A 25,835-nucleotide genomic window follows, 5' to 3' on the forward strand; every position below is an offset into this window, starting at 1 on the left:
TCCCTGTTTTCAGTTTTAAGGAATGTCACAATTATTGACTCAGATGTCCAGCCATTGACCAGAGTGTCATTCTGTCATCTTTCTCTCATGTTTAGAACATCCACAACTCTTTTGATTCTGCCTTTTCTCTGTATTATCTCTTCTATCTATCTTTTCTTTACCACCCCCACTTTCACTGAAGCAATGGAAGTTCTCATCATTTTTGCCTGGAATATTGTAACTCTAGCCTTGAATATTTCTCCATATTACTGAGGATTTAAAATGAATCTCGAGAAGATCCGCGCTGCTCTGGAGGAGGTATCTCGGAGTTGACGAGCATGGTGGGGACAGTGGTACTGGACAATATGGAGCTGCGGGAGATGCAGAGAGATTACCTGGACTTCTTGGACGACGAGGAAGACCAGGGAATTTATCAGAGCAAAGTTCGGGAGCTAATCAGTGACAACCAATACCGGCTGATTGTTAACGTGAATGACTTGCGCAGGAAAAATGAGAAGAGGGCTAATCGCCTCCTGAACAATGCCTTTGAGGAGCTAGTTGCTTTCCAAAGGGCCTTAAAGGATTTTGTGGCCTCCATTGATGCCACCTATGCCAAGCAGTAGGAGTTCTACATAGGACTGGAGGGCAGCTTTGGCTCCAAGCACATCTCTCCCCGGACTCTGACCTCCTGCTTCCTCAGCTGTGTAGTCTGTGTGGAGGGCATTGTCACTAAGTGCTCTCTAGTTCGTCCCAAAGTTGTCCGCAGTGTCCACTACTGTCCTGCTACTAAGACCATAGAGCGACGTTATTCTGATCTCACCACCCTGGTGGCCTTTCCCTCCACCTCCGTCTATCCCACTGAGGATGAGGAAAACAATCCCCTTGAGACAGAATATGGCCTTTCTGTCTACAAGGACCACCAGACCATCACCATCCAGGAAATGCCAGAGAAGGCCCCAGCTACCAGCTTCCACGTTCAGTGGATGTCATTCTGGATGATGACTTGGTAGATAAAGTGAAGCCTGGTGACCGAGTCCAGGTGCTGGGGACCTACCGTTGCCTTCCTGGAAAGAAGGGAGGCTACACCTCTGGGACCTTCAGGACGATTCTGATCGCCTGTAATGTGAAACAGATGAGCAAGGACATTCAGCCTTCATTCTCTGCTGAGGATATAGCCAAGATCAAGAAGTTCAGTAAAACCCATTCCAAGGATATCTTTGACCACTTGGCCAGGTCGTTGGCCCCCCGTATCTATGGGCATGACTATGTCAAAAAGGCAATCCTCTGCTTGCTCTTGGGAGGGGTGGAATGAGACCTAGAAAATGGCAGCCACATCCGTGGGGACATCAATATTCTTCTAATAGGAGACCCTTCAGTTCCCAAATCTCAGCTTCTGTGGTATGTGCTCTGCACCACCCCCCGACTATCCCTACCACTGGCTGGGGCTCCTCTGGAGTGGGTCTGACGGCTGCTGTCACCACAGACCAGGAAACAGGGGAACGCCGTCTGGAAGCGGGGGCCATGGTCCTAGCTGATCGAGGCATGGTTTGCATCAATGAGTTTGACAAGATGTCTGACATGGATCGTACCGCCATCCATGAAGTGATAGAGCAGGGTCGAGTGACCACCACCAAGGCTGGCATCTATGCGCAACTGAATGCCCGCTGTAGTGTGCTGGCAGCAGCCAACCCCATCTATGGCAGGTATGATTAGTACAAGACCCCTATGGAGAACATTGGGCTGCAGGACTCTCTGCTATCCCGATTTGACTTACTCTTCATCATGCTGGATCAGATGGACCCTAAGCAGGATCGGGAGGTCTCGAACCATGTCCTTAGGATGCACCGTTACAGGGCACCGGGGGAGCAGGATGGCGATGCTATGCCTTTGGGTAGTGCCATGGATATCCTGACAACAGATGATCCCAACATTAACTAGGAAGACCAGCAGGACACCCAGATTTATGAGAAGCATGACAATCTTCTGCATGGGAACAGAAAGAAAAAGGAGATGGTGAATGCAGCTTTCATGAAGAAGTACATCCACATGGCCAAAATCATCAAGCCCATCCTAACACAGGAGTCGGCTGCCTACATTGCAGAGGAGTACTCCCGCCTGCGCAGCCAGGACAGCATGTGCTCTGACACAGCCAGGACATCTCCAGTTACAGCCCGGACACTGGAAACCCTGATTCGATTGGCCATAACCCACGCCAAGGCTCGCATGAGCAAGACTGTGGACCTGCAGGATGCAGAGGACGCTGTGGAGTTGGTCCAGTACGCTTACTTCAAAAAGGTTCTGGAGAAGGAGAAGAAACGTAAGAAGCAAAATGAGGATGAATCAGAGACAGAAGATGAAGAAGACAAAAGCCAAGAAGACCCAGAACAGAAGAGGAAGAGAAGGAAGACTCGTCATCACTCAGATGCCAGGAATGGGGACTCATATGACCCCTATGACTTCAGTGACACAGAGAAGGAAATGCTTCAAGTGCAAACTCCAAAGTCAGCGGACTCACAGGAGACCAAGGAATTCCAGCAGGTGGAGTTGAGTGAATCCAGGTTGAAGGTATTCAAGGTGGCCCTCTTGGAAGTGTTCTGGGAAGCTCATGCCCAGTTGGTGGGCATGAATCGTCTCACAGAATCCATCAACCGGGACAAAGAAGAGCCATTCTCTTCAGAGGAGATCCAGGCAGCACTGAGCAAGATGCAGGATGACAACCAGGTCATGGTGTCTGAGGGCATCATCTTCCTCATCTGAGGAGGCCTCATGTCTCAACTTTGGGGATCTGCCAAGAAAACCCCCACCCTAACCCCCATCTTGGTCTTTGTCTTTACTCCTATGAATAACAGTGTTTAATTGAATTGAAGTTGAGGGGCACGTGCTGAAGCTGAATCAGGACTTGGTGGAAGCTTTGGGAGTGAAAGGTACCATGTGGTAAAGCAAGAGTAAAGTGGGAAAGGACTAAGACTATTGCCTCTCATTGGAAAAGGCTGGATCATATTGCCCACTTCCATCCCCAAATAAACCAAACCATTGTTCGTTGTAAATAGCATATGACTTCCGAGTATTTTGGGGGCACAGCTGGTTTTTGTTCATCCTCTCTGTGTTGGTTGGCTTTTATTTTCTCCCAAGCACTTTGGTCTAGAGCAGGTTTTGGGTTGTTTTATGCTGATGAAGAGAAGTTATGGAAGCAATTCACAAAGGGCAAGAAAGCTTTCTTTGCAGGAGCACCAGTTAAGACTGATACAACGAACCTGTGACCTAAATACTCAACACTTTGAATAAACTTATCCATTTTTATACTAATAAATAAATAAATAAATAAAATGAATCTCTTACAGTTTGATAAATTTCAGTGATGAAGTCATCTGGGTCTGTAGTTTTTTCATGGATAATTTTTTTATAAGTACAGATCTGATTTATTTAATAGACAGGATTTTTCCAAAAAATTTTAAAATTATATTTTATTGATTATGCTATTACAGTTGTCCTGATTTTTCCCCCTTTGTCTCCTCCACCTAGGCACTCCCTCAGGCAGTCCCCCCACCATTGTTCATGTCCATGGGTCATGCATATAAGTTCTTTGGCCTACACTGTACTTTATGTCCCCATGGCTATTTTGTAACTACCTATTTGTACTTCTTAATCTCCTCACCTCTTCACCCATTCCCCCAAACCCTACTCCTGTCTGGTAACCATCAAAACTTTCACTGTCTCTGTTCTTCTTGTCTGCTTAATTTCTTTTTTAGACTAAATTGTTGATAGATATTATTTTTTTGCCAGTTTATTGTGCATAGTTTTGATTTTCTTTTTCCTAAATAAGTCTCTTTAACATTTTAAATAATAATGGTTTGATGATGATGAACTTCTTTAGTTTTTTCTTGTCTGGGAAGCTCTTTATCTGCCCTTCAATTCTAAATGATAACTTTGCTGGGTAGGACAATCTTGGCTGTAGGTCCCTGCTTTTCATGACTTTGAATGTTTCTTGCCAATCCCTTCTAGCCTGAAAAGTTTCTTTTGAGAAATCAGCTGACAGTCTTATGGGAACGTCCCTGTAGGTAACTAACTGCTTTTCTCTTACTGCTTTTACGATTCTCTCTTTATCTTTAACCTTTGACATTTTAATTATGATGTGTCTTGGAGGGGGCCTCTTTGAATCCATCTTGCTTGGGACTCTCTGTGCTTCCTGGGCTTGCATGTCTATTTCCTTCACCAAATTAAGGAAGTTTTCTGTCATGTTTTTTTCAAATAGATTTCCAATTTCTTGCTCTTTCTCTTCTCCTTCTGGCACCCCTCTGATGTGAATGTTCAACTTCTTGAATGAGCTTCTTGAAGTTTTCCCAGAGGCTGTTATACTGTCCTCATTTTTTCTTTTTCTTTTTTGTGCTGTTTGATTGCTTGTTTTTTGTTTCCTTATGTTCCAAGTCATTGATTTGATTCTTGGCTTCATTCATTCTACTGCTGTTGCCCTGTAAATTTTTCTTTATTTCAATTAGTGTATCCTTCATTTCTGACTGGATCTTTTTCATGCTGTTGAGGTCCTTGCTAAGTTCTTGAGCATCCTTATAACCAGTGTTTTGAACTCTGCATCTGATAGATTGCTTATGTCCATTTCATTTAGCTCTTTTTCTGGAGTTTTGATGTGTTCTTTCATTTGAGCCATGTTTCTTTGTCTCCTCATTTTGGCAGCCTCCCTATGTTTGTTCCTATGTATTAGGTAGAGCTGCTTTGACTCTGTATCTTGCTAGCGAAGCCTAATGCAGTAGGTGTCCTGTAGGGTCCAATGGTACAGCCTCCCCTATCACCCATGCTGGGTACTCAAGATGTGTCCTTTGTATGGGCTGAGTACACCCTCCTCTTGTAGTTGAGCCTTGGTTGCTGTTGGCAGGTCAATGGGAGGGATTTATCCAGGCCAGTCAGCTGCAAGGATTTGGCTGTGACCACTGACCACCAATCACCACCCTTTGTGGACAATCAGCTGTGCAGGGGCAGCGTGGTAGTGCTCTGATTTGGTCTGTATCTGTCCACTGGGTGCACTGGCCCTGAGGTTTCCTGGGTGTGCAGGCCAAGCTCAGTCCCTACCTGTGTTTTGTGTGGGGCCACCTTGCCTGAGCTATAAAGCAATTTGAGATAGCCGCTACTTGTGCTGGGCTCGGAGAGTCCCAGGGGAAGCCAAGCTATAAATGTAGGTTGGCTGCTGCTAGAGCCAGGCCTCAGGTTCACTGAGGCAGCTGCCACTTGTTTGATAGGATTTAGGAAGTTGTGCAGCATAAGCCAAGACCAGCCATTCATAAGGAAAAGCAGCTTGGGTGGGCTAGTGTGTTGGGTGGGGTGGATTCTCTGGGGATCTCCAAGGCGGGTCAAACAGTGTTAGCCAGGCTAATGGAGTCCCAGATACTGTACCAGCTTGCTGGCTCTGTGGGGTGAGGGTTTAGCAAAGGGACAATGGCCTCTGCTCACCTTGATGACAGATACTTTAGTTCCTCCCTTTATGCCACTGATGCCATTCAAGCTGCTCACGTTCAAACTGCGTGCTGGAGCTCAGAGGTAGTATGAGTAAGTCAGTCCACATGTGGGTTCTTTAAGAGGAACTGCTTGGGGCTCCAGAATTTTCTTCCACCAACTCAGTCCCCACTAGTTTTTGCAGCCAGAAGTTGTAGGGACTTCTTTCCTGGCACTGGGACCCTGGGACAGGGACCCTGGTGTGGAGCTGGGACTCCTCACTCCTGAGATAACCCCCCTAAATTTTTATCCACCACACGTGGGTGAGAGGCTAGTCTGTACCTTTCTGTGTCTGCACCTTTCATACCAGTCTGGATGGATGTGGTTTCTTTAATTCTGTAGCTGTCAGACTTCCATTCTACTGAATTTCTGATGGTTCTGAATGATGGTTGTTCTATAGTTTAGCTGTAACTTTGATGTGGTTGTGCGAAGAGGCCAGCCATGTCTGCCTATGCTGCCATCTTGGCCAGGAGTCCCCAAATGTTTCTGTGTTAATTTTGTAAATTGTATTGTGCTGGGAATTTGTCTATTTCATGTAAGAGTTCAAATTTATTGGATAAAGTGTTTTTTTTTGTCATAGCACCTTTATATTAGTTTCCTAGGGCTACTGTAACAAAATCCCACAAAATGGGTGGTTTAAAACAACAGAAATTTGTTGTCTCACAGTTCTGGGGAACAGATGTTGGAAATTAAGGTGTCAGCAGGGTCGTGCTCCTTCTGGAACCTATAGCAAAGAATCCTTTCTTGCCTCTTCATTGCTTCTCGTCATCAGTGTTTGGAGTTCCTTGGCTTGGAGTTACATCACTCCTATCTCTGCCTCTGTTGTCACATGGTCTTCTCTCTGTTTCTGTGACTTTCCCTCTTCTTACAAGGACACCAAGTCATATTGGGAGTAAAATCCACCCTACCCCAGTATGGTCTTATCTTAACTTGACCTCATCTGTACAAACATTGTTTCCAAATGAGGTTACATAATAAGACACTGGGAGTTAAATTTTCAATATAACTTTTTTAAAGGGGGACACAATTCAATCAATAACAATATTATTTTTTGTCTTATTTTATTTTAATGCATTTGTGTAAAAATGGTAAAAGCCAAGAAAACTTTGTAAGAAGAATAAGAAAACTGGAAGATTTACATTACTGGTTATTAAACTTTTCCCATAAATACAGTAATGAAGATGGATTGGAATATGACAAATATACCAATGGAACAAAATAGAAGCTCAAGAAATAAGCTCAAATATATATATATGGTTACTTGGTTTATGACAAAGATGGCATTGTACAGCAATGGTAAATGATGGTCTTTTGAAAATATTGGATGTTAACATAGGAAAAAATTGAATCTTGACTCCAACTTCATATCAATCACAAACATTTAGATCTACCATATTCTATATGGATGGTAGATATAAATGTGAATGATAAATCAATGAAGCTTTTAAAAGAAAACATGGAATATCTTCATGTTCTTACATCAGTCAATAATTTCTTCCCTAGTTTTTCTCTTCCAATAAATGGAACCACCACTCACACAACTGGTCAAGTCAACTTTGATTTACATATTTTTCTCTTAACCTACATGTGATCATTCACCATGCCATGTCTTCTACTTCTAAAATGCCTATCAAACACACTGACTAGGTATAAGCCACAATCATCTTCCCTCTGTAACAGCCTCCTAACTGTTCTCTTTGTTTCTACTTATTATATTATTTTCCTGATCAAGATCACTCATGGACTTCCCATGATGTGCCAAAACTTCACCTGCCACAGGACCTTTGAACATGCCATCCTTCTGCCTGAAGTGCTCTTCCCTCAGCTCTCCTTACAGATGGTACCTTCTCTACTTTCCTCTCTTAGCTCATGTCACCTCCTCAAAGAAGTCTTCTCTGCATGCCTATATATATTCTGCCCTCATCTCAGTTATTCTCTAACACAACATGCTGTCTTTTTCTTCATTGCACTTGCCACAATCCATAATTATCTTTGTATTTTAATTTTACTTGTTAATTAATTCAATAAATATTTCTTGTGTCTCCTCTGTGCCAGGAACTGTGTTAGGTGCTAGGGATAAAATCATAATCAACAAGGCCTCTAATCAAATAATCATACAAATGACAATAAACCACAAACTCATGAAAAGTGCTTGAATGAAAAGCTACTAAAAAATTAAATACCTAACATTTACCACTCTCTTTGCTCACTCCCTAAATTCTGGTGCTTCTTTGGTTTATGTTCTCAGCCTTCTCTTCCCCAGCTGTGCCAGGTGGGCTGGAGCTGAAATTTATACAGCACTCACGAAGAATAAGGTAAATTTTGAAGAGCATTTTGGCACTACTTACTTAAATAACAATCCAATAATTCTGCTTCTGAGATTCCAAAGCAGTACTCACCGCATGCTGCTCTTGAGGCTCCTGATGAAAGGAGGCCAGTGATCTAGCTACTGATCTAGGTATAGACTACATGGCAGATGGTTTGGAGGAACCCACAGAACCTAGTGAATGGCAGGCATGCACCCTGGAAACCAGGGCTCTGAAGTGGAAGTAACTCTCACTGTAAACAGCTGTATGGTCAATGATAGCCTCACAACCAGAGCAGTGGGAGTGCTCCCTTCCTAACCCCCTAGCAGGCAGCCATGCACAGTGTTTCTTTAGCTTCCTGAATGGTCTCCTCACCTTCCTAAACCACACTGATCTTTCACGCACTGCTTTCAGAGTGGTTTTCCCAGAACATAACATGAGTATTGCTTTCATATATTTGATAACAGCCTTCCTCGATGAGTTTCCATTGCCTTCCATAAAACTAGGAAGGAAGGAAGGAAGGAAGGAAGGAAGGAAGGAAGGAAGGAAGGAAGGAAGGACCACCAAATTAGTCCCCTCTGCTCCTACAAAAAAACAAAAATACATCCTTTCTGGTTGGTTCTGGTGGAATCCTGAGTTCCACTGAAACAAGCTTCTACTCCTTTGATTCCTGGGTTGCTCCTCTCACAGGATCCCATGTCACTCACTCCTGATTCCTTCAGACAAAGGTGGTTCCATTTTCTATTCTCTTGTTTTGCCTAATCCATTCTCGTTTCTGCCTTTGTATGCCACCCACTGTGGTAAAAGTCTTTACTTCCTCTCTATCCTTTCTCATTTATTTTCCTTAGGTAGCTGTGTTAGTCTTCCAGGGCTGCCCCAATAAAGCACCACAGGCCAGGTGGCCTTAGCAACAGAAATTTATTTTCTCACCATTCTGGAGGCTCGAGGTCCACAACTCGGATGTCAGCACGGTTGGCTTCTTCCAAAGCCTCTCTCCTTGGCTTGCAGGTAGCCACCTTCTCATCCTCATGCTCTTCCCTCTGCGCATGTCTGTGTCCTAATCCCCTCTTTTACAAGGACACCAGATGACTTGGATTAGGGCCTACTCATATGAATTTGTTTTACTGTAATTACCTCTTTAAATTACCTATCTTAAAATACAGTCACATTCTGAGGTACTGGGGGTTATCCCTTTAACATGTGAATTTGGGGAGACACAATTCAGCCCATAACAGAGTTATCCTCATTTTATATATCAGGAAACTGATACTCAAAGATGTTAAATAACTTGCTAAGTCCATTTGGGACTGGTATAACAAATCTACCACTGACTAGATGGTTTAAACAACAAACATTGATTTCTCACTGTTCTGGAGGCTGGGAAATCTGAAATCAAGGTGCCAGCAGATCCAGTGTCTGGTAAGGGCCCATTTACTGACTTGTAGATAGCTGCCTTCTCCCTGTGTCCTCACATGGCCAAGAAAGAGATAAAGTCTCTTAGATTTTTTTCTTATAATGGCACTAATCCCATTCCTGAGGAATCCACTCCCATGACCTAATCACCTCCCAAAGGCTCTACCTCCAAATATTGTCATGTTAGGAATTTTGCTTCAACATCTAAATTTGGGGAGGACACTAGCATTCAGGCTAAAGCTCTTGCCCATATATCACTCATGCAGCAGACTGAGGAGGTACAGCTTCTAAATCCAAGTCCTGGTGCTTTCTGCTACATTCCATTATCTCCAGGGTCACAGCCCCTAGCCCCTGGTCTTATGTAAGAGCTCTCTGTCCCCACTGTTATCGCCCTGACATTTCATTTTCTGCAGAGTGACATCTCTCTCCATGCCATGTGAACACTGGCAACCATGGCCACACAACTGGAAGGCATGGGGCTGGGAGTTCCTAAGCCAGCCCAGGCAGCTGCGGTGGGCCACGGGTGGGGCAGGGCTGCAGTATAGAGGAGAGGTCAAGGGTACATAATTTGGAGCCATACCACCCAAGCTCAAATGCACGTTCACTCATTCCCTAGCTCTGTGGTCTTGGCTAAGTTATGTAGCCCTTCAGTGCCTCAGTCTTCTCATCTGCAAAATGGAGATAATAACAGCAGTACCCAAACTTGTTACTGAGATGATGAAATGAATCAATAGGTAAACAGTGGACAGCCCTTAGTGTACCCTGAATGAGTTAGAGCAATAATTATTATTGCTCCCATTTTGTAGAGGTAGGGTGTCCTCAGTCCCACATTCACACTGCTCAGTTGGATTAAATTGCTCTGAGGCAATCATAGGGCTGAGGGTCCCTAGGAAGGAAAGAATGGGCAAGGGAGGATGCGTGATTAGAACACACCCCAATCTCAGGAACAATGTTGTAGACTGGCCTCCCCTCTGCCTCCAGAAAGCCCTTTTGTATATCCTCTGCCAATATGAGACCTGAAGAGCTGGTGACAGCATGTGGCTGCCAAGAAGCTTTATGGTGTTTCATGCCAGCGCTGGCTTCTATTTCAGGACCCACAAAGGTCAAAATCAGTCCCTGCCCTCAGAAATGGTGAGATGCGTGCTGGGAGCAGCTGGGTCCTACAGCCTCCTGGGCCCCACTAACCAGGAGGCACGACCTCAAACCTGTCAAGCACAGGGTTGACATAAACCTGCGCCCCAAGGGGCTGCTATATACAGAATCCCAATGAGCCCAAATGGAGAGAAATACAACTCCCAGCTCATTCTGCAGCTTGCCTGTTTCCTCCTTCTCCCAGTCTCTCAACCAATGAAGTAGTTAGGTTAAAAATGAAATACAGTAGCAATTTAAAACTGCCCTGCAGTGGGGGACCCACGGGCTGGACCTCCTGCCTGCTCAGGCTGCTGTGGACTCTGGCAGGGCTGAGCTCCTCACTCCTCCTACCCCCGAGGCTGCACTGACAACTGGCCCATAAAACACCCTGTAAATGAAGCTCTAGGGGCCAGTGAGCCAAGTTGGTGACTGGGGCTTCCGTCCTGGACTTTCTCCCTTTGTGCTGGAGCCCAGAGAACTTGGTGCTTGCTTTTGATTTAGCCCATTTCCCCGGGGCCTTATAGATTTAAGGTGACTTTGGCCTGTCTACAGAACTTCCAGGTGGAGAGATTTCAGAGTGTTGATAAAGGTCCTACTCAGGTACTCTGCAGAGGGGAGCCAGTTGAGGTGGATGGGGAAGGACTCTAGATTTGGGATAGAAGGCTTGGGTTTCAATCCCTGGCCTGCCACTTAGTAGCCACGGCCCCAGAAGTCAGTGGTCCTCACTTAGGAACTTGTAGAAATGCCAGTTATCAGGCCCCACCCCAGACCTGCAGGATCAGAAACTCAAGCAGACGTCCAGCAATCTGTGTTCTAACAAGCCTTGTAGGTGATTCTGGTGCATGCTAAAAGCTTCAACTCACTGCCTAAAGTCACTTCCCTTGTCTGAGACCCACTCACTGTCTTCATCTGAAAAATGGGAAGAAAAAAATGGGGAGTTTAACATTCATTTTGTAAAGTTGTTGCATTAAATGAGATTACAGTACCTGCAAGTGCCTGGCACCACACCTTGTCACACAGAAGGTGCCCCAGAAGTGCCGATGTGGTGGCAAGCTGAGGGTTCTTGTAGACCTGGCGTCTGAGCCCTCACTCTCAATTTCTGGCGGAGGTTGCCTCTCACTTGGCTCTGGCTGCCAGGGGTTCTGAAGCCAGACTGCATCTCACCAAGCATCAGAGAGGTGTAGAATGCAAGTACTTCCCACAGGCAATGGGCATACAGATCCTGGAATCCTGAGGTGTGCTTGGGCCCTCAGTCTTCACCTGTCCTCCTCCTGCCTCAGGGAGGGCCTTCTGCAAATAATCCTAGGAGATAAATGTCTGTTCTATTCTCTAACATGATCCAGCACCTTCCCACCTACCATGAGCAATCACAAATTACATACTATGTATTGTCTACCACATGTCAGGCACTGCCATGTAGCATGCACATGATCTATTTACCTTTCATCCCAGCACTGAAGAATGGAAGCTACTCATCTTTGTTTTTATCAGTAAGAAAATCTGATGCTAAGAGAGGTCAAGTAACTTGCCCAAGGACACAGGGGAAGGAGCAGGGCCAGAGTGTGAATCCAGATCTAATTCCAATGCTCTTTCTACAGTATTACCCAGCTGTTAAGGTTTCCCCTGTATCTACTACTCCTTCATTGATTCAGTTAACATATATTTTTTTCAAACACAGTTAACATTGTATATCATTCCACACTAGTTTCAGGTGTACAGCAAAGTGGCTGGAAAACCATGCACTCTAAAGAATGGTTCTCCTGCTGCCCCAAGCACCCACCTGACCCCATAGCCCATTATCTTGACATTATTGACTATATTCTACATGCTACAATCTGCATCTCTGTGGCTATTCTGCAGCTACCAATTTGTAATACTTAATCTCATCATCTTTTTCTCCCAGCCCCTCAACCTCCATCCCCTCTGACAATTATCAATCTGTTCTCTGTATCTATTGGTCTGTTTCTGATTTTCTTGTTTATTTTGTTCATTAGACTCGACATAGAAATGAAATCATATGGTATTTGTCTTTATCTGACTGACTTACTTCACTTAGCCTAATGCCCCCTAAGTCCATCCAGAATTGCCTTCTTTTTTACTGCCAAGTACTATTCCCTTGTTAAATGTACTCCAGCTTTTGTGTCCACTCATCTACTATGGGCGCTTGGGTTGTTCCCAAATCTTGGCTACTGTAAATAACACTGCAATGAACATAGGTGTAGCATATATCCTTTAGAACTTGTGTTTCAGATTTCTTCAAATAGATCCTCTGAAGTGAAATTGCTGGGTCAAGAGGCAATTCCATTTTCAATTTTTGAGGACTAAACAGTTTCCCATAGTAGCTGCACCAATCTTCATTCCCATCAACAGTGCATGAGAGTGCTCTTCTCTATATCCTTGCTAGCACTTATTGTTTGTTGACTTATTGATGACAGGTGTGAGGTGGTATCTCATCATGGTTTTAATTTGCATTTCTCTGATGATTAGTGATGTAAAGCAACTTTTCATAGTTCTGTTGTCCATGTGTATGTCTTCCTTGGAGAAGTGTCCATTCAGGTCTTCTGCCCACTTTTTAATTAGGTTGTTTGTTTTTCTGGTGTCGTCTGAGTTCTTTATAAATTTGGGATATTAATGACTTATCAGATGTACCATTGGTGAATACCTTCTTCCATTCAGTAGATTGTCTTTTTGTTTTGCTAAAGTTTTCTTTGCTGTGCAAAAACTTCTTAGTTTGATGTAGTCTCACATATTTATTTTTCTTTTGTTTCCCTTGCCTGAGGAGATATACCAGAAAAAACATGGCTACAAGAAAGGTCTAAGATTTTACTACCCATGTTTTCTTCTAGTTTTATGCTTTCAAGCCCAACATTTAAGTCTTTAATCCATTTTGAGTTCACTCTTATATATAGTGTAAGAAGGTGATCTAGTTTCATTTTTTGCATGTTTTGTCAAATTTCCCCAACACCATTTATTGAATAAACTGTCTTTACCCCATTCTAGGGGTAAAAGTGTGTTCTAGTGTGTTCTAGCCTCCTTTGTCAAATAGAGATTGACCATATAAGCATGGGTTTATTTCTGGGACCTTTATTGTCCCACTGATCTATATGTCTGCTTTTATACCAGTACCATTCTGTTTTGATTACTGTGGCCTTGTAGCATAGTTTGATATCAGATAATGTGATACCTCCAACATTGTTCTTCTTTCTCAAGATTGCTATTTAGAGGCTATTTGGGGTCTTTTGTGATTCCATATGAATTTTTGGTTTATTTCTTCTAGTTCTGTGATACATGTCATTTGTATTTTGGTAGGAATTTCACTGACTCTATAGATTGCTTTGGGTAGTATGGAAATTTTAATGATGTCAATTCTTCCTATCCATGAATGTGGTACGTGTCTCCACTTATTTGTACCTACTTTGATTTCTTTCTTTACTATCTTATAATTTTTCTCAGTACAGGTAAAAATTTATTCCTTGGATAAATTTATTCCTAGGTGCCTTATTTTTTATGCAATTATTAATATCATTGTTTTCTTAGTTTCTCTTTTTGATAGTTCATCATTGGTATATAAAAATGCCACTGATTCCTAAATATTAATTGTGTATCCTGTTATTTTATTGAATTCATTTATCAGTTTTAGTAGCTTCTTTGGTGATGTCTTCAGGGCTCTCTATATACAGTATCATGTCCTCTACAAATAATAGTTTTACTTCTTTTCCAATTTGTATGTTTTTTATTTCTTTTTCTTGTCTGATTGCTGTGGCTGGGACTTCCAGAATTATGTTGAATAAAAGTGGTAAAAGCAGATATGCCTGTTATGTTCCTGATCTTATGGGAAACGCTTTTAGTTTTTGTCTGTTGAGTATGATGTTGGCTGCGTGTTTGTCATATATGGCCTTTATGATGTTGAAGTATGATCCCTCTATCCCCACTTTGCTCAGAATTTTTATCATAAACAGGTGCTGGATTTAGTCAAATGCTTCGTCTGCATCTGTTGCTAGGTCATATAATTTTTATCCCTCCACTTGTTTATGTGGCATATTATGTTAATTGATTTGAGGATATTGTACTAACTTTGCATCCTAGGAATAAATCCCACTTGATCATGCCATATGATCTTTTTGATGTATTGCTAATATTTTGTTAAAGATTTTTTGCATCTATATTCATCAGGAAAATTGGCCTATAATTTTTTTTTGTAGTGTCTATTTGGTTTTGGAATTAGGATAGTGCTGGCCTTGTAAAATGAGCTTGGGAGTCTTCCCTCCTCTTAAATTTTTTGCAATAGTTTGAGAAGGGTAGGTGTTAACTCTCTCTGAATGTTTGATAAAATCACCTGTAAAGCCATCTGGTTCAGATTTTTGTTTGCTAGGAGACTTTTGATTACTGCCTCAATTTCATTAGTTGTAATCAGTTCAGATTTTCTGTTTCTTCTTGATTCAGTTTTAGGAGATTGTATGTTTCTAGGAATTTATTCATTTTGTTCCGATTGTCCAATTTTTTGGCATATAGTTGTTCATTGTAATTTCTTATAAGCCTTCTTATTTCTTTAGTGTGAGTTGTTACTCCTCCTCTTTCATTTCTGATTTTATTTATCTGGGCCCTCTCTCTTTTTATCTTGATGAGTCTGTTTAAATGTTTATCAATCTTGCTTATCTTTTTAAAGAACCAGCTCTTGATTTCATTGATCTTTTGTATTGGTTTTCTAGACTCTATTAATTTATTTTCAATCTAATCTTTATTATTACTTTTCTTCTACTCACTTTGGGTTTTGTTTGTTGTTCTTTACCTAGTTTCTTTATGTGTAAAATTAATGTGTTTATTTATGATTTTTCTTACCTCTTGAGGTAGGCCTCTATTGCTATGAATTTCTCTCTTAGTACTGTTTTTGCTGTCCCATAGGTTTTGGGTCGTTGTGTTTTCATTTTCATTTTTTTCTTGATCTTGTTGTTAAGCCATTCATTGTTTAGTAACATGTTATTTAGCTTCCATGTGTCTGTGTGTTTTTCAGTTTTTTTCTTCTAATTGATCTCTGGTATCATTCCACTGTGGTCAGAGAAGATGCTTGATAGGATTTTAATCTTGAATTTATTAAGACTTGTTTTGTGTTCTAACATGTGGTCTATCTTAAAGAACGTTCCATGTGCACTTGATAAGAATGTATGTTCTGCTGCTGTGGGGTAAAATTCTCTGAAAATATCAATTAAATCCATCTGATCTAGTTATTTAAAGCTACTGTTTCCTTGTTGATTTTCTTCTATGATTGTATTGCTGTCAACCTCTCCCTTAATGCCCACAAATTTTTTTTTACATATTTAGGTTATTCTTTGTTGGGTGGATATATGTTTACAAGGGTGACATCCTCTTGTTGGATTAATCCCTTTAGTATTACGTAGTGACTTCCTTTGTCTCTTGTTATGGCCTTTATTTTGAAGTCTATTGTGTCAGATATAAATATTGTTACCCCAGGGTTGTTTTGTTTGTTTGTTTGTTTGTTTGTTTCAATTTGCATAAAATATCTTTTCCATACCTTTCCTTTGTCTGCGTTTATCTTTTGTTCTGAAGTAGGTCTCTTTTAGACAGCATACCTATGGGTCTTGTTTTGTTAATCCATTTAGCTACCTTACAGTTAACATATTTTTGAGCACCTATTATATGCCAAGCACTGTGTTGAGTGCTATAGCTAAGCTAAACTGAATTATATCTGTGTCTGTATAAGTTAGCTCTTTCTTTTTATTTTTTTATTGTTCAAATACATTTATCTCCATTTTCTCGCCACCACTTTCCTCTGCCCCAACCCCCCACCTCCCACCCTCAATCCTTTCCAATTTCGGCTTTGTCCATGCATCCTTTATACATGTTCCTTGATTTTACTCTTTCCCTTCTTTTCCCCATTACCCCACTCCCTCCATCCCTCTCATTTCTGTTGGTTTGGTTTTTTCTCTCAGTGTCGCTGGTTATATTTCTCTTGCTTGTTTCTTTTGTTGATTAGGTTCCACTTATAAGTGAGATCATACAGTTTTTGTCTTTCACCCCGTGGCTTATTTTGCTTAGCATAATGCTCTCCAGTTCCATCTATGGTGTTGCGAAGGGAAAGAGTTCCTTCCTTCTGGTGCATAGTATTCCACTGTGTAAATGTACCATAGTTTTTTGATCCGCTCATTTATCGATGGGCACTTAGGCTGTTTCCAGCACTAGGCTATTGTAAATTGTGCTGCTATGAACATTGGGGTGCATAGGTTCTTTTAATTGGTGTTTCGGGATTCTTAGGATATAATCCCAGCAGCGGAAATGCTGGGTTAAAAGGCAGTTCCATTTTTATCTTTTTGAGGAAATTCCAAACTGTTTTGCACAGTGGCTGCACCAGTCTGCATTCCCACCAACAGTGCACTAGGGTTCCCTTTTCTCCACAACCTCGCCAGCACATGTTGTTTGCTGATCTGTTTATGATGGCCATTCTGACTGGTGTGAAGTGGTATCTCATTGTGGTTTTAATTGGCATTTCTCTGATGGCTAGTGATGCTGAGCATCCTTTCATATGTCTCTGGGCCCTGTGTATGTCCTCCTTGGAGAAGTGTCTGTTCAGGTCCCTTGCCTATTTTTTAATTGGATTGTTTGTCTTCCTGGAGTCGAGTCATGTGAGTTCTTTATATATTTTGGAGATCAAACCCTTGTCCAAGGTATCATTGGCAAATATATTTTCCCATATGGCTGGTTCTCTTCATTTTGCTGATGTTTCTTTAGCCATGTAGGAGCTTCTTATTTTGATGAAGTCCCCTTTGTTTATTCTTTCTTTTATGTTCCTTGCTCTAGGGGACATATTGGTGAAAATATTGCTATATGGGATATCTGAGAGTTTCCTGTCTACGTTCTCCTCTAGGACTTTTATGGTGTCACGACTTATATTTAAGTCTTTTATCCATCTTGAGTTTATTTTTGTGTATGGTATGAGTTGGTGGTCAAAATTCAATGTTTTGCATGTAGCTGCCCAGCTCCTCCAACACCATTTGTTGAAGAGGCTATTTTCACTCCATTTTAAGCTTCTGCCCCTTTTGTCCGATATTAATTGACCATAGAGACATGGGTTTATTTCTGGGCTCTCCGTTCTGTTCCATTGATCTCTGTGTCTGTTCTTATGCCAGTACCAGACTGTTTTGATTATAGTGGCCTTGTAATATATAGTTTGAAGCCAGCTTTTTCTTAATGGTGTATTAAGTGAAAAGATGCACGTTGATCAAAGTATGATTATTTGGGGACTTGAGTCATATAGAGAAATGTAGATAGTCTGAAAAACATTGTTTCAGGTCCTTAATTCCCTCTTTTTTGTTATTTTTACACATTTCTCCACAAGGCTGGAAGATAGATCAGAATTATCTATGAACATACAGGGAGCCATGCAAAGGCCCTCAAGTGCTAGGATGAGAGAGCACATTCCTAGTGTCAGGAGGTGTGTGATATGTAATTTTATTTAGGTTTATCTATATATCTCTAAACTAGCCTTGGCCAGTGTGACTTGGTTGGTTGGAGTATTGTCCCATACACCAAAGAGGTGCGGATTCAATTCCTGATCAGGGCACATTCTAGGTTTCAGGTTTGGCCCCCAGTTGGGACATGTATGGGAGACTACAGATTGATGTTTCCATTTCTCTCTTTTTCTCCCTTCCTTTCTCTCTAAAAGCAATGAAAAATTTCCTCAGATTAGGATAGACTATATATCCAACTAATGGGTGTTCTTAGTCCCTTTTCTTCCCTGATCCTGAAAGGAGAGAGGGAGAGAGAAGAAAGAAAGAAAGAAAGAAAGAAAGAAAGAAAGAAAGAAAGAAAGAAAGAAAGAAAGAAAGAAAGAAAGAAAGAAAGAAAGAAAGAAAGAAGGAAAGGAAGAAAGGAAGGAAGAGAGGAAGGAAGAAAAGGGGAGAGGAGAGAAGGGGAGGGGAGGGAAGGGAAGGGAAGGGAAGAAAAGAGAAGAGAAAAAGAAAAAAAAGGAAGTCTATTCTGAAATGGACTAGGAGGTACAACAATGACGATCTATGTTGGCCTGGAATCATTGTTCCTTTGGTGCTGGGGACATGCGCCAGCTTTGCCCTGCTGTTTGCTGCTGATCCAAGTTTTACATTCCTTGTCTTCTGGCACCACCCCCTAAAGGCTGCTGTTAGCTTTCAAGAGACTCTAAGATCTTTCCCAGTCACAAGGGGTAAAAATAAGGAGTCAAGAAGGGACAAAATGGCAGATATGTCTGTTGTAATGTACAAAGAGCCACAGAAATGGGTCTTGTTAAAAAGAAGACTTGAAAATATCATTGTTATGGAAGCTGGCTTGCTTTTCCACGGGGCTGTTTTATGGGCTTTTGGAGTTGGCCTGAAAAGGGGACTTTGTGAGCCCCAGATGGGTTGCTATTTTACACACCTGCTCTCTGCTGGGCTGGATTCCCTCCAGGTTTGATGGGGAGTGGGAAGGAGCTAATGAACTTTCCAGTGATTGACAATCCACCCATCCCTAGGCTGCCTGGCTCCCAAATTAAGAGGACAAGGGTGCTGAGGACTCCAGTGATGGGTAAAAAGGCTCCTTTCTACCTGCATGACAGCAATAAACTTCCTCTAAGCCCCTAAATTATAAATTCAAAAGGAGCCAGATTGAGATCCTCACTGCCATGACTGTGCCCAAGGGAGACATTTAAGGAAAAAGGCTAGGTGAAGGGCATTAATAGAGGAAACTTTCTATGGAAGATGGATCTAAAAACCTTAGAAGAGGCAGTTTGCTATAAGCCCCTTGAAAATATCTGCTGACTTAAGCTACAGATCCTAGGTACTGTGGAAGCTTAGAACAGACGTGGATGGTTGTATGTGACACTCATTGTAATGACTTTGGTTCTGTGCCTGGAGCAGTTAGATACATTCATTTATTCAAAAGCCACTTATGAGGCACCTACTCTATGGCACTTAATATATGTCCCTAAAATAGTCCATGCCCTCAGGCTCTGATGGGGGAGACTCCCTAAACTCTCTCTGGGAAGGGTGGCTTGGGCACTTCTGTGTAACCCCATTCTCCCTCTCTGGTTCTATGAGTTTATGCTTCTCCCTCTCCAGATCTCCCTAGGAAACTGGTGAGATTTAAATAAAGTCTGTAGTGTAGTTACTAGTATTGTACCAGTGATAATGTTCTAGTTTTGATAATTTGGCTGTAGTTATATAAAATGTTAATGTTCGGGAAGCTGGAGGAGTGGTATGTGGGAATTTTATGTACTATTTTTTCCAACTTTTCTGTAAGTCTGAAATTAGTTCAACATAATAAGATTTTTAAAAAAAGAAGACGGAGGAAGTCTCACTAGGAGTTTCGTTGATGCCTGACTGCTTCTTTTCCATCTTTTGGACTCTATCATTCTGTATGTCTTCCTATAGTCCTGCTAATATCTTCTTGCTCTTTTCCTCTGTCCATTTTCTTTCCTCAGTCTCTATCTCTGTCATTCATTCTCTTCTTTCTCAAGATTGCTGAAGCTATTCAGGGTCTTTTGTGGTTCCATATAAATTTGTGGATTATTTTTTCTAGTTCTGTGATATGTCATTGGTATATTGACAGGAATTGTGCTAAATCTATAGATTGCTTTGGGTAGTATGGGCATTTTAATGATGTTAATTTTTCCTATCCATGAACACGGTATGTACTTCCACTTATTTGTATCTTCTTCAATTTCTTTCTTCAGTGTCTTACAATTTTCAGAGTACAGGCTTTTTATACTATTGGTTAGATTTATTCCTAGGTATTTTATACGGTTTGAAGTAATTGTGAATGGGATTGCTTTCCTGATTTCCCTTTCTGCTGGTTCATTATTGGCATATAAAAACACAACTGATTTCTGGATATTAATTTTGTACCTTGCTATTTTGCTGAATTAATTTATCAGTTCTAGTAGTTTCTTGGTGGAATCTTTGGGGTTCTCTATGTACAGTATCATGTCATGTGCAAATAAAGACAGTTTTACTGCCTCCTTTCCAATTTGGATGCCTTTTATTTCTTCTTACCTGATTGTTGTGGCTAGGACTTCCAGTACTATGTAGAATAAGAGAGGTAAAGGTGGACATCTCTGCCATTCATTCTCTTTCCCACAAAAATCTGCTCTCCTCCCCACAGTGCTTATGTGTTTATAATCAGTCACCAAATTCTGTTCATTAAGCTTCCTGAATATCCATCAGCCCCCTGCCTCCAGCCCCAGTGCTACTTCCAGGGCTCCTGAGTGACACCGTCATCACCACACCTGTCACCCAGGTACTCCAGAGCCCTCCTTGTCGGACTTCCTACCTTCAGCCGATTCATTGTCCATACGCAACTCCCACCAGGTAGGTGTAGCTCCTGGTTGACAGCATCACTATTTGCATTGCCTCCTGAAAAAGTCCCACCCAGCTTCATCATATCTGGTCTCTATTTCCAGTGCTCAACTCCCCACCAGGGGCATAATGAGTGTTAACTGAGTCCCAGCACAGTCTAAGGGGGACCTCTTCACATAACAGAGAGTACTTCTCTCTCCTGAAGGCATGAAATTGGGTTTTTCTACATAAAGCTGAGGTTCCAGGGCTGAGTGTGGGGGAGAGAGGAGGGAAGCAGAGGGCGAAGAGAGAGGTTTCCATTTCCGTGTGGGCAGAGGAGCCTACGGGAGAAGAGACGGGAAGGGCCGCTGCTGTGCTGAGACTGCAAGAGATGCCAGAGCAGCCTGTCTTCCTGGCAGGTAGGAAAATGGACTGCGGTCCATGCAGAGACCGTGGCCCCATCCCGCCATACCTGCACCTTGCCTTGTTTCAGGCTCCAGCTTCCAGCAATGTCCCCTTTCACCTGCCATTGGGATGATTTCCATCAACCTTCTATTTATTTATTTTTTTAAAGAGTTTATTTATTTACTTATTTCTAGAGAAAGGGGAAAGAAGGGAGAAAGAGGAAGAGAAACATCAATGTGTGAGCGCCCCCTACTGGGGACCTGGCCCACAACCCAGGTATGTGCCCTGACTGAGAATTGAGCCAGTGACCCTTTGGTTCTCAGGCCGGCACTCAGTCCACTGAGCCACACCAGCCAGGGCCCATCAACCTTTGAAAAGCCCACAGACCCTGTGCAATACAACAGTTGCATGGTCCTGTTTTAAAACTGCTTACCCCCTCCTCAGTATTTTATGCTTCAACAATACCAAACACATCACAATGTTGGAGCTATTGGGGGCAAAGGCAGTGGAATATTTATAGGTTTGTATCAATCGATCATTGGTAAAGGGTTACCTGCAGTGCAGTAGGAGTCAGGTTATATGATCCCAGGCCCTTGCAGCAAAGCAGGTTCCAGCAGCCTGAAGATAGCCCTAAACAGAGACACAAGTGCTGGCTGTTTGGAGTGAACACACACCAGGACGCTGTGCACACAAAAGTGGCAAAGGGATCTGAGAGAATTCTGGCAGAACAGGAGAGCATCTGCTACAGAAAGGATTTGTTGCAATTTTAGGTGGGGGGTTGGCAGGGAAGTCCTCATTAAGAAGATGACCTTTGAATAACAGCCTGTAGGAGGTGCCAGCAAGCTCTGCAGTTATCCCTAATGTCTATCATGTGCCTGGTCCATAGCAGGTACTCCATGTTGTTTGAGCACTAGCTGAAAGAATGGATGAATGAATGAATGAACGAACAAACGAACGAACGAACAAACAAAAGAATAAATGATGCCCTGTGTTCCTTTTCACCTGCATGGGAAGGATTTTGGACTCCAGTCTCCACCCAAGGTCCAGGCCTGAGGGTGTAGTGGGTGGCTTATGCAACTAGCAGGTCCAGGTACAGGCCTCTTCCAGTTTCTCTCCTGCTGACCACCCAGAGCCAGAAAAAAATTATCACTCTAAAGCCCACAGCACCTTGTGAAGTAAACACTCCAAGTATTGGAGAGTTGCAAACTCTCTGGGTGTGTGTGGGCTGCCTCGGGAGCAACAAATGAGCCTGGGCAGATGGTGCGGAAATAAACGGCACCATCTTTTTACTGTAGCGGTACAGTCGTAATTTTGCAAAGACATTTATTAGGCAGCGTCTCCCTTCTGCGGGATCGTGCTGCGGCTGGCGCACAGAGTCGCTGCCAGCAAGGTGGAATGCAAACCCCAGAGCTGATGGTGTGATGGGCACCCTTGTCTCTCTCGTTCTTTCCTCCCATTCTCACTTCTGACAATTTATAGGTTAGGCTGATGCTTGAATAGCTGTGTCTCTCCAATAATACGTATTCTTTGTAAGTATTGCCTGTTGTGGCATATCCTAAGAGAACTCCATCAAATAATTATCTTCCCTTTTATTTAGTCTCCTCCATTTAACTTGTTCTGCATCACTATAAAATATTAGATGGTCTCCTCCGAGTAGCAAGCCTTCTCTGTGATTGTAAAGTACACGTATGTACAGTATTAAATCCACATGCAATACCTCTTTATCTCCACACTTGCTGCATCTGACAGAGCTCACAGCCTGCAATGGGTTCCCACCTCCTTCTGATGGGACAGGAAGAGCTGGGGTCATTGAGGCCATTGTCTCAGCCCACAGGCCCCAAAGGCATGGAGAGGCCAGCTCAGGAACCTACATCATGCTGCACCTCAAGATGCCCTGACTTTAACCTCTTTACGCAGTGAGCCCCTTTTGCCACGAGGAGTCTTATCCAACTTAGTCAAGCTTTCCCCACTTCTCAGGATCTAGAGGCAGTGAAAGCTCACTAGGAGGCCGCAGCACCTTAGTGTCTGGGTCCCACAGCTAGCACTCAGCTGCTTGCTTGCCTTGGAAGCTCCAGGCTTTTCTTGTGCATGTTTCTTCTCTAACTTGACTGGAAGCTCCCTGTGGACAGGCACAATGACTTTTACCTTCTTTGGTTTTCCCAAAGCCCTTAGCAAAGAGCTGGGGATCAACTCAGAACTCCTAGTAAGTCCTTATGGCTTTGAGTCCCTTTCCAAGAAGCATGCTCTGTCTGATAAGGCCCTTCCTTCCACGACCCCACGCCACATTAACTTGCACATTTAATAAATGGCTTTACTGTTTTATAAGAATCTCTCCAACTAGATGACAAGTGCCTGTAGCATCTTACTCTCAGTTTAGAAACCTCCTCAGAGGTCCCTCTGTTTCCCTTCATAGCCAATGTATGAACAAGAATCCTGGATTTTTCTCTTGTTCTTGTTTTATTTTCTCAGTGTCCAGACTGCACAACTTGAAGGAATAAGCCAAGTGTTCTAGAAAGAACACATACTTAGAGTCAAGGCACCTGGGGTCTAGTCAGTTCCAACACTGCCCTTCTGAGACTCAGAGACATTTCTGGCCTTCATTTTCCTCACCTAAAGAATATGGGAATGCTTATAACATTATATAATGTTACAAAAACCAAAGATCTAATGACCATTTGGTTCATCCTCTGCTTGCAGGTGTGTCTATCTATTCTGGAAAAGTTTCCAGGGGTGGGAATTCAACAACCTTACCTGTGCCCTTGACCTGGGGCTTAACCACCCTGGCATTCAGAATACCTTCCTTTGGCCTCTATAGCTTACTTGTAATTCAAGCAGAACCTCTGTGTTCTCTCAAGTGCTTGCCAGGGAGAGTGCCCCTATTTCTTCTTCCACAGTCTGAAGCTAAGTGGGAAGGTTAGTGTGAGCGTGAGGGCAGGGTGGGGTGTGGAACTCCCCAGGGAAGTACTTCTCCATCCAATCCTGCATCAGGATCGCCTTGGATCTGATGGATCAGTCTCTGGGGTTTGAGTACCTGAATCTGTGGTTTTTTAAAGCTCCCCAGTTAATTCTGAAGTTCCATCAAGTTAGAGAGGGCCTGGGGGGGTCCTGTGGTTCTTCCTCCTACCCTGAACCCCCATAGGTAGGGCTGGAAAAAAACCTCTGGAGTCTCAGCTTCTCCTATCACCTGGCTGTGGAGCCGGACTTACAGCCAAGGCAGCTGACAGCGCCCCCTTTAGGACTGTGGCCATGGCTGAGCACCACAGCCTTGAGACAGGTGCAGGGCAGCAGAGACCAGCCTGCACCACAACTGGAACTGAATGTGAGGATGGCAGCCTGCCTCTCTAGCAGACCATGGCGATCTTATACCCTGCCAGCTCCACCTGGAGGAACTGCCACCCACACTAACCACCAGGCCAGTTGGACTGACACAGGGGCTGACAGGATTCCTGTCCTGGTCACTGTGGAATTTACTCTTCTGATATCCACCTCATTCAAGTTCCTGAGTGTATGCAGGTTGGCTGCTGAGATCAGACAGTTTTCCTGACTCCAAGAAGCTTAACACCTACAGTGAGGTCTCCTCTTCCATCCCGCCTCTGGCCTTGGACTCCACTGTGTCCACAGAACTTCCCAGTGCCAGGGCTCATGAGGCCTGTCTCCCATGCACCTTCCTGCTGGGGCCAGAGTCTTCCCGAGATCCCAGGTGAGCTGAACGGACCCTAATCCACAGCAGGAAATGTACTTTGTCCTGAGCTCTTGGAAAGGAGCCATGTGGCCACCTGTGGTCACCCCTTATAGGATCTCACATCTTGGTCCAGACCCTGATTCTGTACCTCCCTCTGCTTCCTACCGGTTTCAACGAACTTCCAGATTCTTCTGTCCATTTTCGGCTTTGCCAGTTCTTAGGCCTGAGCTTCTTCCATTGTCTTCTTGACTTACAGGAAGATTCCTTATTTCTCCCATCTCTCAACCTGCCTCACTCTTCCCTCTCTAAATAAATGCAAGAGGGTTTAGCACAGGGAGCAACTAATGAGGTTTCCCATCTCTTTCTGAAAAGGATGTTTCTGAGCTCCCCAAGCCACAGCCTGGGGCATGGCTGTGCGGCATGGCTGTTGGATGAGTCGCACTCCAGGATGCGCATGGCCTTGGGACGGCCACATCCTCCAGGTGTCCTCTCCTCCCACACCAGGTGGGACCTGCTCCAGAAGGCTCTTCTACACCTGACCTTCTCCTCCACCATGGCCAAGGCTGGAGGTGAGTGAAGGCTGTTGCAGGCTCCAAAAAAGAGGCAAAGGGAAGAAATGGCTTTCCCTCTGCCCCTCTCTGCCTTGCTCTGGTGTACTCTTCTCACCCAAGGAACCTTCCACACACCACGGAAAGTTCAGCGGCAGCTGTTCGACATTTACATTTTACACAGTGCAAGGTTATTTGACTGCCATGATTTGATCTTCTCTAGTTAATAACCTTGACTTATGGAATAATAGCAGCAATGGCTCCGTTCCTTTTGCTGCCAGAAATTCCTGTTGCTGGGAGTGGCAGGTGAGCAGATTCTTGTCTCCAAGACCCTCTGTCTTCTTGCCCCACAGGGAAGGGGACCTTGCAGAACTAGGGAAGCCCAACAGGCTCTGCCAATGCCCAGGTCTTCCCATCAGCATCTCCCCTATTTCCTCTTTGCAGAACAACAACCCTGGTTCTGGTCCCTTTCTTCAGACACCGTCCCTTACCTGCCTCTCATTGTCTTCCTCATCCAGAGCCACAGGCAGAGCAGCTGAAATCTTGATCCCTCTCCTCCCCTCTTCTCTCT

The 25,835-nt window shown here is 43.4% G+C and overlaps 1 protein-coding gene across 1 annotated transcript; it reads left to right on the forward strand.

Moving 5' to 3' along the window:
• The first annotated feature begins 317 nt into the window (after window positions 1-317).
• On the forward strand, window positions 318-2,736 carry LOC129085862 (DNA replication licensing factor MCM3-like). Its single transcript, XM_054592241.1, is given in 3 exon segments — window positions 318-939; window positions 942-1,400; window positions 1,403-2,736. Coding segments are annotated over 3 exon segments (2,415 nt in total).
• The last annotated feature ends 23,099 nt before the right edge of the window (window positions 2,737-25,835 follow it).

The sequence above is a fragment of the Pteronotus mesoamericanus genome, unplaced genomic scaffold, assembly GCF_021234165.1.
Source record: "Pteronotus mesoamericanus isolate MK-2021 breed Mesoamerican mustached bat unplaced genomic scaffold, CSHL_Meso_final scaffold_36, whole genome shotgun sequence".
In the NCBI taxonomy this organism is placed as follows: domain Eukaryota; kingdom Metazoa; phylum Chordata; class Mammalia; order Chiroptera; family Mormoopidae; genus Pteronotus; species Pteronotus mesoamericanus.